Here is a 16,904-nt window from a genome sequence, read left to right as displayed (position 1 = left end):
ACCATGCTGTTATTCAAGCACACAGCAGCACATAGCACCATGTGGGGTTTTCAAGTAATGGTCACCAATGTAAAAGGTCAGAGATCTGTTACACAAGTCTTGTATTTTCATATGGTGCGTGGTGCCTTTTGAAGGACATTTTCTCGCAGTGCCCCAGAAATGTCATTCTGCCTGCTGGAGTGGCATTGAGTCAGGACAAAAGGCAAAGAGAAGGAAAGAAAAGATAAGAGAGAACCTGCTGAGAAGGGAATAAAAAGCTTCTTTTTCTCATGGCTGACAGTCTTAAGGTTTTGGCTATGCGTTATTTAAATAAAAAGGCTGTGTGTTAATCCCATGTTGGTCTTTTTTGCTCCTGATTTCTCATAATATGACAACCAGGGGTGGGGATGAAATTGATAGACTAAAGTATGGACAATTTTCTCTTGTAAAATTTTGTATAACTGGTGAGGTGGAGGGCAGTTTTTATTTCGGTTTCCTATAAGTAACATGTCGTCATATCTGTTTCCAGCAAATCAAAGCCGAAGCAAGAAAGTAGAGAATGGCAAACAGTCTGGGGACACAGACCTTTCGTGACTGTAGCAACAGGGATTCAGGCAACACTAAACCCCAGTGCTGGGTTCTGATCCTGGACCAGCTGATGCTAGTCATACAGGTTAAAGCATCCACTGTATGAGCTGGCTCAAGTCCAGTTGCTACAGCAGCTAAGTCCGGAGCTTCCCTTCCTCGCAAAGTAGTCTCAGCAGCTGTGAGATCGGGGTGTAATGATATATTGATTCATTATAACCATCCAATATTATTGGTGCAAAGTGAAAATATCGATACATCTCTTTTCTTCATTTCCCACTCTATATTTATTCTTCTTACTAAAAAGAAAAGATTGGTTGGATGATAATAAAATTGTACAATCCTATTTTAGTAGCTTTTTATGAGCTGATACAAATGTCAAAAATAAGACTGACTGCCATGCTATGTCCATTGTTTTTGAAAATGTGTCTCAGAAGCATATGATTCAACTTTTTCCCTATGATTCAGTGTTAAAAAAGTAAACAAAAATTTTGTTAAATCTTACTGCAATACTGATAGAATCACAACATTTGAAAATCTAAATACATAGCTGTAATGACCTTGACACAAATCTGGTGGACTCAAATGCACAACTCACAGGCAGTTGAAGGTATAACAAAAGTCTTTACTTAGTGAGAATGCAAACAAAAAAAAAATAAACTCACTTGGAGGATGAAAGTACAAATAAAGCTCACTTGGAGGATCAATTAACTAACACAAAACTTAAATCAGATCTGATAACATGAAATAACCTGGCTGGGGCGTTGACAAGACAAAGCATACATGAACAAGATGAACTGGCAACAAGACAAAGGGAGACACTGGCTGTGTCCCAATGTCAAGGAAGGATGCTCAAACGGCTGGATTTGAAGGACACTACGTCATCGACATCTGCTGAAAGACTGTCCCAATGTCGAGGATCCTCCAGAGGACAGAGTCCTTCTTTTGCCCAAATTCCAAGGATGCATGTGTGTATCCTCCGTGCGCTCCGACTACCCATAAAGCATAGTGCACATTTAAAAATGGCGAGCGTAGAAACAGCGACGCCGGCGGCGCAATATGCATTTAAATATATAAGTATTTTCAGTTTCCACTGAATGTGATCACATAACTTACAAAGTCACAAAGTGTGTTCAAAGTCAAGCAAAAACATATACATAAACAAATGCCAGAATATTTAGCTAAAGATAATAAACGTCATCTTGATACATTGCCGGTTAAGTTAATTAATGTCGTCTCAGTCGCTAAAGTTATTGTTAATTGATTTATATGCGTCAGATGTTGATGTACTATGTGCAACTGTGCCATTCAGAAAGTTATATATTTCTTTATTGTGTTTACAGGGACCGAAAGTTCTGTTATTGTACTGTTCTGTAAAATAAAAAATAAAAAATCACAGAACATATTTCCATGATGAATTATGCGCCGCTGCTTTTATGAAACTAAGTAGCGGCCAAATTCAGCCAGGATCAGTTAAATATTCAGGTTTAATCCACTTTGTGGCTTTACTTGCTAAATTGTGGAGATTCAACCTTAAAGCATCTTCTTCCATTTTCACAAATATGTGTCAGAGTGCTGATGACAAAGACACATCGTGAACTGATTTTGAAATTGCGGCGCTGAATTTATTTATTTATTTTTATTAAACTGATAAGAACAGATACTACACTTGATCTTAGCCAAAAGGCCGAGAGCGGCGCTGAATTTAAGCAGGACGTCCAATTACGCAATGATGCACAGCTGCACACTTCGAAGGCTGTCCCATTTGTGCGTTACACCAGTGAAAGGAAGGACTCTTGCCTCGCCTCCGGAGGACCCGACTCTGAAGGAAGGATCCTACCAAGGAAGGATCCTTGACTTTGGGATACAGCTACGGACTATTTACACATGAGGGGAAAACAGGTGAAACCCACACAAAGGGAGGAAGTCAGGGTCTGAAACGAGAGGGAGAAGGTAAATACAAAATAAAACAGGAAGTGCACGATGAGACTAGACATGAGTGACTTTAACTTAACATAAAGTGGTCATAACAACAAAGGACTAAACATGAAACTAAACTAAGGCATGACAAAACATGAAACACTAAAAATGAACATGAACAAAATTAACATACTTGACGAGACGCAACAATAGCGAATCAGGAGAAAAGCATAATGTCCCGGCCTTAATGACAACATACTGTGATCCGAATCAGTGGCTTGTGTAAGATATATATACAGTAATTTGTTTGTTTTGTCTGATGGATTCTGCACATGTTGATGTGAGGTTGTTCATCATCAGAAATGTAACGCTAAGTATCCTGTGGAGATTTTCTTCTCTAGTGCTTCAGAACAATGTTATTAGGAGTGGGCTCACTTTGTCGTATTGTATGTTGTGCAAGAATGTGTCTAGAATCCAGGGTGCACATTATTACTAACTGCAGAGGGCTGCAATAGTGTCCCATAAAAGATAGTGATGGACCAATACATCCATGCAGAAAAGGAGAGGACTGGAAGCTTTTTCTGAAAAAAAAACAATATTCCTCCAAAGCTGCTTATATGGTTAATGAATGAAAATAAACATTCCACTAATATTTCCCTTTCCATGCAAAATGTTTTTTATCACGTCAAAATATAAGTAGAATGAGTGGATTTGCTTGTGCCATTTTGTTTCATTGATATCCAAGTCTTCATAGTTTTTAAAAAGTAGGTGTGTTTCTCCTACCAACCAGAATGTGGGCTTTTCTCTTGGGTAGCATCTTATTCCCATCTTTGCAAATTGTCGGTTAGTTGGTTTGTGTACAACAATCATAGCAACACACAGCGCAGTAAAAAACCCAGTTGATAGGGATGCCCTGATCTGATATTCAGGATTGGTATTGGGCTGTTATTGGCCAAAATCACTGCATCAGATATTGGAAAAAAAGTATAATCTGATCCAAACCATAACCTAAAATATTGAATAGATGCTTCACTAAACTTTGGGTGACCTGCCGTAGAGAGAGGTAAGCACCATGTGTCACGTGAACAGTTAGTGTCATATTGAGGTGGTTTTGTGGGCAATGCATTTCTTCCTTTAGGGGAATAGTTGATTCACAGTTTGAGCATGATGTTTTTAGATGGCCAGGTTTAGTAGTGTGGTTTAGGAGTGTTTCTGTTGGTTTGAGTGGTTAATCACAGTTGCTGTGTTGTGTGTGAAGAATGTAGGCAGGTCACATGTGACTGTGTGTATTTAACTTGTGTTGTTAGGTGGTGCTGGGGAGTGGGGGATTTGCAGTTGGAGCCAGGCTACATTCCAAGTATGCTTAAGTAACCATTGACCAGCAGTGGCAATAATTACCTTGCTATGTTGTATTAATTTTGTTGTGGAAACATACTGTGCATTAAATAAGCCGAGTCATCAGGCTCCATCAGCCTCTCACAGCAGGAGGACATCAATTGTAAATCACAGCACAAATAAAGCTTAAGTGGATGCAGCATAACTAATCACTTTGTATTATGTTTTACAGAGATGGAGAGCTCTGCTCAGCTTCTGTTGAAGCTTATTCTGAGAGAGGATGACATATCACTGCTATGATGTTCTCAAAGTGGGGTCCCCATGGGCTCTGCAGCAAAATGTTGAGTTTAATTTCAGTTGAATTTGCGAGAAGTTTAGAGAATGTGTAAGAGTAGACATTTGTTGGCCTGCAGTCTGTGGTTTGGGAGTTGGAAAAAAAAACTGGGATTTGTAAGACTGATATAAAAGCTTCTTCATGAAGTTTAGTTGAAGTTTAGCACTTCATAAAAATGATACATGTTTGTAACCTGTAGAAGCAGAAGTAGGCACAGATAGAGCAGATGGCCCCGAGTGAGGTTTTTCCTATGAAAGGCAGGAGCTGGAGAGATTCAGCAGTAATTTAAATGGCACTGTTTGGTCCGAGACTATTTGAATTCATTCCCTCTTGCCCCAAGCCCATTTCTTTAGATGAGCTGTCTTTGTGTGTGGCTCTGTGCCCCAAATAAACACTCCATTAGGACTGTTTTCTCTGCTGCCCTCCTCTCACGTTCCCAGCCCACAGCAGCACTTCCCCTCCTTGCCCATTGTCAGCCTGCTGAGTCCGGGGGAAGCTACCCAAAGGACAAAGTGTCCCCAAATGGCGTGCAGAAATGGCAGGCTGGTCTCCACAGACTGCAGCACAGCTCTTATCTCCTCCCGCACCAAGCTCCGAGAACAGAGACACAAACACAGACAAGACCAATGAACACTATTGTGAGGGGACGGCAAGTTGACAGTAATGTCACTCCCTGTTTGGTCTTAACTGGCTTACCTCTCTGTCTCTCCCCTGTTTTTCTCCTTCTCAGGTTAAAGTAAAGAGTGCACATAGAGAATTAGGTGCAGCTGTTAGCTGCTGTGTTGGTGGATATTAACAAAACACTGGGAGCAATATACAGAAATGTATATGTTCATGTTTCAAGCCCAAGCCTTTCATATTCCAGCTGCTATTAATGCCACGTCTGCTCACAGTGAGTTCAGCTGCCGTGTATATAAACACTAAGTGTGAGCGTGACAGTAAACATAACCGTCTGGCACCTCAACCAACCTGGGTATCGAGTATAAAACTACAGACCATCACAGGAGCATGCGTCCGCTAACATTTAAGGCCTGCGACCATGGCAACAAGCACCTGCTGTGACAGCGTAGCTCAAAAATGTATCGGCACTAATCGAAGATTAACACTAAGGCAGACGGCAGCAGACTCAACAAGTCCAAGGACTGGACTGCAGAGATGTTCTCTCAAATGTAGCTCAATAGCCGGAGTGCAACGGCCTCTGCGGTCAGCTTAGCTTTCATCGTGAGCTGTTTGGAAGCACAAACACCTTCTGTTAAAGGCGGGATTGGCAGCTCTTATTGTTTAGACACATGGCATGCATTGTATGCGCGAAAGCAAAAAGGCAATTTCAAGATTGACTCTTTTGTCTTCACATTTTTTATTTTTTTCATTTCACACAGTGCAGCAGATTTGCATTGTGTAAATGTGTTGCAGCTCTTTGAAATGACCTTGTACTGAATGTTTCTGGTGTGTAGTTTACATACACCATTGTGTACGATGCTTAAAGGTGCTCTATGTGATTCTGGAGAAAGATAGTTGATTGTTGAGTTCCATTTCCAGGTTGTCAAATATGGACCATATCAAGTCATATGGTTAAGGGGAACTTAAAGGGGTCATATTAAGCTCTTTTTCAGGTTTATACTTGTATTTTGGGTTTCTACTAGAACATGTTTACACATGCAAATAACACATTGTTTTTCTCATACTGTCTGATTGGTCAGTGTTATGGCATCTCTCGGGCTGCAGATACACATGCATGAATACAGGCGAGTGACCATCTCCTGCCGAGGTGATATGTGAGCTGTGCAGGATGTGACACAAGCAGATATGAGTGTGCTGGTTTGTAGTCCGTCCGATCAATCACACACACACACACACACACACACACACACACACACACACACACACACACACGTCTCTGTTATTGGATGAGGCTGTGAAATTGCCAGTGAAAGTTCACCATGGTTGAACTCCATGTGATTTGTGTGTGACCGCAGCCTTGTGTATCTGTGCTCTCCCTGTCTGTGCACTGTCATTGCAGCCAGGGAATGACACTGCACTGTAGCACCTATATACCTATACATTTTATAGTTATGACATCACATCAGGGGTCCTGACAGCTTGTTTAAAGGTGCAGTTTTTAATACAGGCTGTGTGCATTTCTTACAGTATTTTTACAGTACCTAGACCTGCTTTATAATAAAAAGACAAAGAGATCTCACCTTTTACACAAGCCCTATGTTAGGGAAATGCAGCATGTACTTTTACACTACACTGGCAGCTGAAGTCAGTACCTTCCAGCTGCACACTTGGAAACGGTTTAATTACATTTTGGGCATCTTGCCAGCCCTAACTTCACTTTACTTTTCAATGACCTAAGTGTTATAAGCAGCCAGTAGTTGGGAGGGGGAGGTTCAGATACACCTGTAATATGTATACATTTAGTCCTTAGTGCAAATGGTTTGCATAAAGAAATACAGTCAGAGTCAGGCTGAGAAGGCTTAGCTGATCATTTGTACAATAATGATAGTGTCTATACTGAACAAGAGCAAATGATGCTGCTTACACTGAGTCCACAGAGCAGAGAGTAAGTGGGTGACATGTTTGCTTTGCTTGTGCGTTAAATGGCAGAGTTGATTCATCTGTCAGGCTTGTCAAAATTAAACACACAGCTCGGCACACCAGGCTGAGTCAGATCCTGTCTGGACAAAACACACAACTGCCTCCACACCACTTTCATACACAACAGTGACCCAGGTACTCTGCCCCAGACCTAATAATATTGTTCCATAGTGTATTATTCATGAAAGTATCCTGAAAATCAAACACACCAAAAATACTTTCTACATAATCATGCATTCATGATTTTTTTTGTCTTGTTCTGTCTTTTTGCTCATTACATTCTATTTTGGAAATTGCAAATTATATATTCTGGTAAATAGCATCTATTAGTTTATTTAAAAGGGGACAGTCCAATTTCATAAAAAACATGATTACACATGGTTAAAAAAAAAACAGAGTTAGCCAGAAGCCTTTGTGTGTCAATGACCAACATTGATGTTTATCCACTGTATAAAGTATTACAAATCGTCCAACTGATTTTATGCTGTGTGCGGTTTATGTGTAGAGTGGTGTACTTATTCAAAGCAAATCTCAAATGGCAAATCACACCTCAGCAGAAAAACCTCAGCTGAAATATGTTGGAGGCAGCTCAATATACTGTAGGCCACAGTGTATTCTGCATGAGATTCTCTCCATCTCTGGGCTCACAGACTCTCCACAAATATGTGTCTTGCCAAAGGATTATGACGTATACTGATCTGTTTAAAGCGTTAACACGTCCACAATACAGTACAAAGAAACAGCTGATTCCCTGTGTTCATGACAATTTGGTTTGCATCACTACGTGTGTGCTGTCACATCCGAAATTCCAAAAAGGATTTTAAATGAGGATGGCAGTCATGTTGAAATGCTTAAATCAACAACAAGCTTTAATTCAGAAGTATTTCAGTCCACTGTTCTCGTCAGTGTGCTTACAGTAAAATGTGAGCTCTCTGTTTGTCCTTCAGAATGAACACCTGGAGGCTCAGCCAGCCCACATTAGCTGCGAATTGAAGGATCAATGGATATGAATAGGAATGCCAATGCAATCTAGTGCTTGTACGGGAAGCATTAAAATTGACTGGACACAATTGATGCAGGTTGAAATGCCAATAATTTTTTTGGACGTGACAGACATGAAATTAATGGAAAAACAGCAGATCTCAGATGTGACTCTGGTATTGTCTTCAGGCTGTTGTTTATTTATCACTGCTTGTCCTTGACAGTATTTCTCCTCTGTGGTGTGAATATGGACATACTGTAGTTGTGTTTATGCAGTAAATTTCCACATTAGAATTTGCCATTATTATTATTGGAATTAGTGACTAGTAGCTGTTGTGTTTGTAGTAGTAGCTGTGACTTTATGAATAAGGTATGTACTGTATGTTGTAGCAAAATAATAATATGCATTTTGATCATAGACTGCATAAAAAAGTGGCTGCAGGCACCATGACCACCTATTGGTTTGTGAGTATGGTTATGAAGCCTTAAGTTTAGCATGTTTTTTCTGAGCCAGAATTGACTTTATAGTGTATACAGTAGTGTTCAAAGTAATAGCAGTCCAATGTGACTAACCAGGTTAATCCAGGTTTTTAGTATATTTTTATCGCTACATGGCAGACAAGGTACCAGTAGGTGCAGTAGATTCTCAGAAAACCAACAAGACCCAGCATTCATGATATGCACGCTCTTAGGGCTGTGCAACTGGGCAATTAGTTGAAAGGGGTGTGTTAAAAAAAATAGCAGTGTGGCATTCAATCAGTTAGGTCATCAATTTTGTGAAAAAACAGGTGTGAATCAGGTGGCCCCTATTTAAGGATGAAGCCAGCACTTGTTGAACATGCATTTCTCTTTGAAAGCCTGAGGAAAATGGGTCGTTCAAGACATTGTTCAGAAGAACAGCGTACTTTGATTAAAAAGTTGATTGGAGAGGGGGAAACTTATAAAGAGGTGCAAACAATTATAGGCTGTTCAGCTAAAATGATCTCCAATGCTTTAAAATGGATAGCAAAACCAGAGACACATGGCAGAAAACGGAAGACAACCATCAAAATGGATGGAAGAATAAGCAGAATGGCTAAGGCTCAGCCAATGATCAACTCCAGGATGATCAAAGACAGTCTGGAGTTACCTGTAAGTGCTGTGACAGTTAGAAGACGTCTGTGTGAAGCTAATCTATTTACAAGAGTCCCCCGCAAAGTCCCTCTGTTAAAAAAAGGCATGTGCAGAAGAGGTTACAATTTGCCAAAGAACACATCAACTGGCCTAAAGAGAAATGAAGGAACATTTTGTGGACTGATGAGAGTAAAATTGTTCTTTTTGGGTCCAAGGGCCGCAGACAGTTTGTGAGACGAGCCCCAAACTCTGAATTCAAGCCACAGTACACAGTGAAGACAGTGAAGCATCATGATATGGGCATGTTTCTCCTACTATGGTGTTGGGCCTATTTATCACATACCAGGGATCATGGATCAGTTTGCATATGTGAAAATACTTGAAGAGGTCGTGTTGCCTCATGCTGAAGAGGACATGCCCTTGAAATGGGTGTTTCAACAAGACAATGACCCCAAACACACTAGTAAACCAGCAAAATCTTGGTTCCAAACCAACATCATTGATGTTATGGAGTGGCCAGCCCGATCCCCGGACCTTAATCCAATTGAGAACTTGTGGGGTGACTTTAAAAATGCTGTTTCTGAAGCAAAACCAAGAAATGTAAATGAATTGTGGAATGTTGTTAGAGAATCTTGGAGTGGAATAACAGCTGAAAGGTGCCACAAGTTGGTTGACTCCATGCCACACAGATGTGAAGCAGTTACAAAAAACTGTGGTCATACAACTAAATATTAGTTTAGTGATTCACAGGATTGCTAAATCCTAGAAACAAAAAAGTTTGTACAAAATAGTTTTGAGTTTGTAAAGTCAAACAATGGTTTTGTTGTGCCCATGACAGTGAGTCAATATGCAGCAGATATATATTATCATTTTTAAAAAATGATTTATGTCTGTGATTCTCCTACCGTGACATGTCAAAATGTGTTCTGTGAAAAAAAGTCTTATTCCTATGACAAGAACCAAATTTTTGGCATGCATTTGAAAATGCTGATTAGAAAATGTTTTATGAAATGTTTCATGAAATTCACTACAACAAAGGAAACTGCTTAATATTTTCTAGTCTGTTGTGCACTTTTGCATGCATGTTTTTCATTTAAAAATAAAATCTTTACTCCTGTCTCCATTTGCCCTCTGAAACATCCTTCATAAGTAAAACATAAGGAGAAGGAGCAGGCTCACCATCACACGCCATTAGGAAGCACTGTATTTACAGTACATTTATCATGCATGAGCCAGTAGGTTTCTTAGCTCCCAACAAGAACAACACTTGCCCTACATGGCTGCTGTAGCTGCACTGAATTACACATCTCAGTCAGAGTACTCTCCAGTTGACACTGCAAATTGCATCCGCAGCACACCTCACGTCTGTTGATTGAATGTAATTAAGTTTCCTCCCCTGCAACGAAGGCATTTTTTTTACCCTCAACTCAACACACTTGGAGAGAGAGTGGGGAAAGGATCTTAGTGTGTGTGTGTGTGTGTGTGTGAGAGAGAGAGAGTGATTAGGAGGGTATCAGAAGGCATGTTTGATTTACATCCCCTCATAGAGAGCAGTGAAGAACATTTTCATTCTGTTTCAGTATGTTTAAGACAGAAATAAAAGCTGATATTATGACATTAATATTGTTCCACTGGCTAAAATGGCAGCTTCTAGAATGTAGAAACCTTGAGCAGTCTCCACAGATGAATAATGCATGGGCTATCGCTAACAACATGCTGGGTTTGAGTGCTGTGCTCTGGTCTAATCATGGGGACTTCTTGGGTTCTGAATGCTGTTCTCTTCCTGCCTCTCTCGTCTAGGAGAATGAGCTTCAAGATTTCCTCCAGGAGAACAAACACTTGAACCTTCAGTTGTTCAACAATAGCCACAAGGCATCTGAGTATGAGAAGGTAAGAAGAAGCGAAATACAAAAAGACTTTCACTTTTTGACTGTATACTGTATGGCTCAGTGCTGCTCCATTCACACTTGCAGTGACTTTAAGCTCATATCCTGTGAGAAGGCTTAAAACATGTTTTTAGCTGCCAGCAGCATGGCTCTGTGGATGACAGTGTTGGTCTGTTGTTTTCTGCCATTTGTTTTCATCCAGACTGGAATACCATAACAACTAGAAGGGCACTCCGAGAATGCAGCCCTCAGGCAAGGCCATGCTCTATCTCGCAATGTTAACAAAAGGGAAAAACTTTCATAATCATAAGAATCTTCATGAAAATGAGACCAGTAGTTTTTCTGTAATCCTGCTGACAAACAGACAAAAACAACCATAACAACAACAAACAGAACCAAAAACATAGCCTTCTTGGCAGGGTAGATACTGGATGGACTGACATTCATTGTCACCAGAGGATGAATACTCGTGAGTTTGATGATCCACTGACTTTTTCTGTTCCGCCACTATGATGTTACTTTTTTTTTTTTTTTGCAAAATATGTTGACAACCTTGGAGATTCCCTGACTTTACCTCAAGTGCTACAAAGAGTTTAGTGATTTGTGTCAGCAGCTATCAGACTTGCCATGAAATGTGATATAGACATTCATATTCCCCTCAGTATAACTTGTAGTAACTCTGTAGGTCCCTTAACTTTTTATGTAGCGCCATCATCAGGTCAGAATTTATTTTTTTATTGAGTACTTCTCCGTACATTTCCGTCAGCCTCAGCTTTGCTCTATGTTTGGTGCTAATTAGCGAGTGTTGGCCTGCTAACACACTAAACTAAGATGGTGAACATTACACCTGGTAAATATAAGCCAAGGAGGGTTGAAAGAGGAGAAGATATGAGGTCAAATGGCATCATATCCTTGGGGTACCACACATGCGCAGTAAAATCTGGCCAGCACCTGCAGAATAGGTGGCGAACAGCCATAGAACACCTAAGTTCTGTCAGGTAGGGCACACCTTTTGTTTTTAACGCTGTTTGCTATAGCCCTTCAAGATCGCAAGTACAGTCTCACAGAGCTGCTAACACGGCTATAGACTCTCGGTCTTGTTTCTTCAGAGGCCACAACCTCTCTGGTCTTTACATTAACACTCTATCAGATGACTTTCTGGGTCACGCTATGACTTAGCCATAACTGCCCCAGGATGCTGGATAGATGGAGCTTTTTTCCCACTTTTCAGAGTATAAATGAAACCAACGAGCCTCAGATTCTATTATAACACCCTCACCTTCCTTTTAGCCCCAAGACCCTAAAGGCCTTCAGAGCTGATAACACAATGTTAAAGTAGATCAACAAACAAAGAGCACCTGGCCTCCCTCTGTAGACAGGTAGGCAATTTCCTGAAGGAGTTGATTGGCAGGTAGTTGCTGTCAGGGTGAAGCAGGGTGGGATGCTGGTTATTGATGTCGTATCAGGGACTTGGATGGCTCTTGGTGCAGCTATTCTGAACTGTTATCACACTGACGGATATGAGAGTAGCACTCTCCAGGGCAGTGCGGATATTAGCCCTCGCTTCCACCCCCGTGTTCTGATCCATATCGTCTCTGAATGAACTAGGAGGGGCTACAAACGGCACCTCCCCCTACCCATAATAGACTATTGACCTGCTTCTGCTGAATCCCGTATAGATTGGTTCGATCCGTCTACATTAAGTCTGACAGTCGCTCTTATCCATGCGGATAGTTTTTGCTGTGTAGAGGCGGGCGGTTCAGAGGCAGACTCACTGATTTCTGTTTGTGTTTTGCTTTGCTGGTGTTTGCTGAAACGCCCTCCTCAAGGAATCATTTGTCATTCATGGCTGCTCTGAGGAAGGGGCTTCGCCACATTACGGCTGCAGGGACAGTCATCATGCTGCCGAACAGGGGCTTTTAAAAAGCTGACTGAAAAATACTGCCTCTTAAGTAACAATACAACTGCTATGTGGGAGACGGATTATAAAGAATATGTAGGAATAGAAATATGGACACATTTTTCATTTATTGTTCATAAAGGCAGTACGGACCTCATTGGTGTTGAATTGGTGTACAGTGTTAACATAATGTGCAATTGCTTCAGTCAATTGAATGCTTAGTGCTTGGTTAACAATGAAGCATGAATAATTTATTAATGTTTTGGTCTGCAGCCATGGGAGTCAGTGAATTATGTTACTCTTGTATTATTATAATATTTAAAGGCTTTTATCACCGAAACCAGCCAGCTCCCACGTCTGGCCCATAACACTTCCTGCCTGTTTCAAATGTTAGGAATGCTTTAGATAGCATTAAAGCAAATCATTTTTACTGCATCATGCTTAAATCAACAGTGACGACCAGAAAAATAGAAACAGCCGTATAATTGAATTCAGTCCACAGAAACAGCTCTACCTCTATGAACTGTTTTATGTTCAGTTTTTGTTGATATTGTATGAAAAAGGCACAGATTTAACTCTGTAGTCAGCTGTGGTTTGCTATTGAATTTGATCTTACTTAATGGTGTCCCTGACATTTCATCCCCACTAGAATCAAGTAAAGTGGCAACCCACTGAATGAGCCTTTGCTCCAAGTACTTGGATATAGTTGGATAATCTAGCCATATTATGTCATTAAAAAACACAGCTTTTTAATACCATACAGCTGCTTATGGGACTTGTAAAGCAAAACCAAAAATGAGTGGCACTCTCTCCTCCATTTTTAGTTCCTGAGTGTGAATCATGGGAAATAAGCTAATGAGCAAATGTATCATTTTCTTGCATTGGCTTTTGCCTACGATCACACTGGAGTGTTGACACTGTTATTGTACTCTGCAGTAATACATTCAATGTAAAGCTCTCAATATAGGTTTTGTCATTACCAACATGGTATGATTAGGTAAGGGTGGCCACAGACCACACAGGTGAAGCAATACACATTTCTGCTAATCTTCTACTTATCTTCACGTGGTAATAATGTGCAAAATAAAGGAGCACCAGCGATATGCAGGGAAGAAGCAAACTACAAATATTTCAAATACTGAAAAAAAAAGCCAGCTTTTCTAAGGTTTTACGAGGAAGCAAAAGCATTCAAAAGGTTGTTAGTTCCTTGAAGATACACACAATACACACGCCATGGTGTAAACACACATTTGTGTATTTTACAGCAAAAACTCAAACTTAATACAGAAAAAACCCCAAATAAAACACATGCCCTTAAATGGTTTGAGAAAAGAAATGACAGCTTCTTATAAAGAAAAGGAGAGGTAGAGTAAGTGTGTTCCCTAACATCTGTTTATCCATTTTCTATGCTTACATTCTCAAAACTGTTAAGGGGGAGCATTTTGACTTATGACATTTTCAGGTGACAGGAGAAAATAGGCAAGCGGGTAACCTCTTCCACCTGACCGCTTTCATATCTACAAAGTAAAACATGAACCTGTCAGTATTCTTGGGCCACAAATCAGTTTAATGCAGTGTGAAAACCAGATCTAAAATGAAACTGATTAAAAGAATACTTGACTACTATCATTTGTATATTAACAACTTGTGCAGTAGAACCCAAATCTCCATTATCTAGTCGTATGCTCAGTGCTTTGCCATTGCATGCACTAAAATATTAATATTTAACACACTTGCATGAACAGTCTCAGGCTTATGCGGGTACGATACTCATTCATGCATTAGTCTGTTTATGCAGAATTGTTTTAAAAGGCTTTCATGAGAATGCATGTGTTTGGGGAAGTCCTGAGTTGACAACAGGATAAATGAGACTTGGATTACACTGCACAAGTTTTGTGAGAATTAGCAAATGGTTGTTTTGATGTAGTTTTGCTATTAAACACGGCCCCCCATTTACTTAAATTCATCAAGAATTTTCTCTGCTTTTGAATTCAAAACAAGAAAAGGTTTCTTCAGGGGACTTATTGATATACAACTGATCATTTTGAGGGTGAAGTATTCCTTTAACCCTTTATCGGGCGAAGAACTATATTTTTTTTAACTTCAGTGGATATCAGAATGGGGTCCCCATGTCTCTCTGTTTGGTCGTAGAACCACATGGATTTCTTCCAGCTAACCAGCAAAGATCAGGCTACGTCACAGACAGTGACACCATGACATCTGACCAATTAGTATGATAATAATATAATAATATTAACTTTATTGACCTTGACCTCCAATGTAAAAATGAAAAATTTAGAAAAAAAATCTGCAAGAAACAGTCGAGTTATTCTTCAATGACTTGTACGAGGAGAACTTGACTATGACGGCATATTAAGGCCAAGTATGAATAAAAATAAAAGTAATATTTCAAGAAAAAAGTTGCAAATTTACTAGATAAAAGTGGCAAATCTACAAGAAAAAAGTTGCAGATTTAAGAGAAAAAAGTGGGGAGAAAAGCAACTTTTTTCTTGCAGATTCACCACTTTAAATCTCAGAAATCTGCACATTTTTTCTCATAGATTTGCCACTTTAATCTCGTAAACTTTTTTCTCAAAGTTTTTTTTTTACACATTCTGGCTGTATGTAATATCCTCCAATATTCTCTAGGGTTGAAATTTGGAATTCGCAAGTATTTCAATGAGTGCCCTATTAAGGGTTAACAGCCTGCTTTGACCCAAAGACAATAAAAGTGTGCATTCGCACTCTGAGTCTCTTTGCTTCTGTCTGCACAGGTGAAGTCTGAGTATGCCCAGCTCAAAGAGACCCTTGGTGCTGTGACGCAGGAGAGAGATTTAGCCCTGTGGGAGAGGAACCAGCTCCAAGGCAAACTGGAGAACCTAGAGCAGGTGCTCAAGGTGAGGAAGCCAGCTCCAAGGTCAGACCTGACTGCACCATCTCTCAGTCAATACCTTGTGCATTTCTAGTTCTAATAGTCCGTCTATCCCCGGGATCCTAACATCAGGTGTTTTTATGCAGCCTAACCCCTTTGCCAGTACCCCTTCTCCTACCTGTGCTACACTGCCTCCATCTGGTTATCTTCCGCTAAACTGTCTAATGTCCCTGACATGTCTGTTGCCTTCCAGTGTCGTGTTGGGAGGTCTGACCGGGAGCTGTGAAAGAGTAGAAGCTTGGAGCAGTCTGCCCCTCCTTTCCTTTCCTATTGCACCCTTTCATGTTGTCCTACCCTCCCTGAGCTGTCCCTCCCCACCTTCCCTGTCCCTTCTCCCCCTGCTAGATTTCTAAGGTATCACTGCTATGTCCATCTGTCAGGGAGCAGTCCTATTCAATCCCATTCTGAATGCTTTCTGTCCACCTCAGTGGCTGTGCTTATCTCTCCCTTTATCCGTGGGCTGCTTACCAGACATACGAATGGTCACCTGGCTATACGACCACAGCACTGTGGAATGTGATTCTTTTGCATGAGGCAGGACTAAGAGTTTGGCTTTATGATGACGGGAGGGGGAGGAAGAGGAGATAGAGAGACTGGGTCACCCTTCATGATGATAATGTCACCTCCAAGTCTGATGACATTACCTATCTTAGACCTTGGTTTTTACTGGCATGAAAATGTCATTTGCTTTCACCTGACAGTGTCGCAAGTATTCACATATAGAGGGAGCAGTGATGTGACTGGATGACACGGGCATATTGTGTTATGAAGAGCCTATAGCATTCAGTCCCCTTGTATTGTATGGCTTCTTTTGTTGTTATGGATGACCACAGACAAGTGAGCACGCTACGGAGTTTGCTCACCCTTTTCATGTAACGTAAAACCCTGTATTGATCATGCAAAGACAACATCGCTGAGGACAGCTTTTCAAACAGTCCCAGTAAACCAGACTTCAAACAGGTATTGTGTTACCTAAAGGGGGCAGCAAACCTGACTGTGGATTGATGTTAGTATTTCCTGTTCACACAGCAAAGCATCTCTAGTCCTCATCCATAAGCACCTTTTGTGCAAAATTTGATCTGATCTCTCACGCAGATCATTCGACATAAACTGTCCTCACACTCTTTGTGGCATAGTTTATGTCTTCCTTGTTTTTAAGGTGTTTTTTTGAAAGGTCAGTACACTGTTAACCAGCCTCTGTATGTGTGATGTGTGTGCACATTGTAACACTTGTGTTGTCTCTGAGTGTGGAGTAGAAGACTGGAGATGCATTTTGTGTTGGCTCAGTGCCGTTTGGATTTTAGTTCCACTAACAGCAGCCCTCTCTATATGCTCCCC

The 16,904-nt window shown here is 40.6% G+C and overlaps 1 protein-coding gene and 1 pseudogene across 1 annotated transcript in view; one reads left to right on the top strand and one right to left on the bottom strand.

Moving 5' to 3' along the window:
• Positions 1 to 16,904, top strand: part of rimbp2b (RIMS binding protein 2b) — a 111,415-nt gene that overhangs the window by 60,807 nt on the left and 33,704 nt on the right. The window contains exons 7-8 of the mRNA XM_059338244.1: positions 10,649 to 10,738; positions 15,409 to 15,531. Coding sequence (XP_059194227.1) covers positions 10,649 to 10,738; positions 15,409 to 15,531 — 213 coding nt within the window. The remainder of the gene's footprint in view (positions 1 to 10,648; positions 10,739 to 15,408; positions 15,532 to 16,904) is intronic.
• LOC131975531 (U2 spliceosomal RNA) lies at positions 2,086 to 2,265 on the bottom strand (annotated as a pseudogene).

This window comes from Centropristis striata, chromosome 7 (assembly GCF_030273125.1).
Source record: "Centropristis striata isolate RG_2023a ecotype Rhode Island chromosome 7, C.striata_1.0, whole genome shotgun sequence".
Taxonomy (NCBI): Eukaryota; Metazoa; Chordata; class Actinopteri; order Perciformes; family Serranidae; genus Centropristis; species Centropristis striata.
This window is presented reverse-complemented; position numbering and strand designations above follow the sequence as displayed.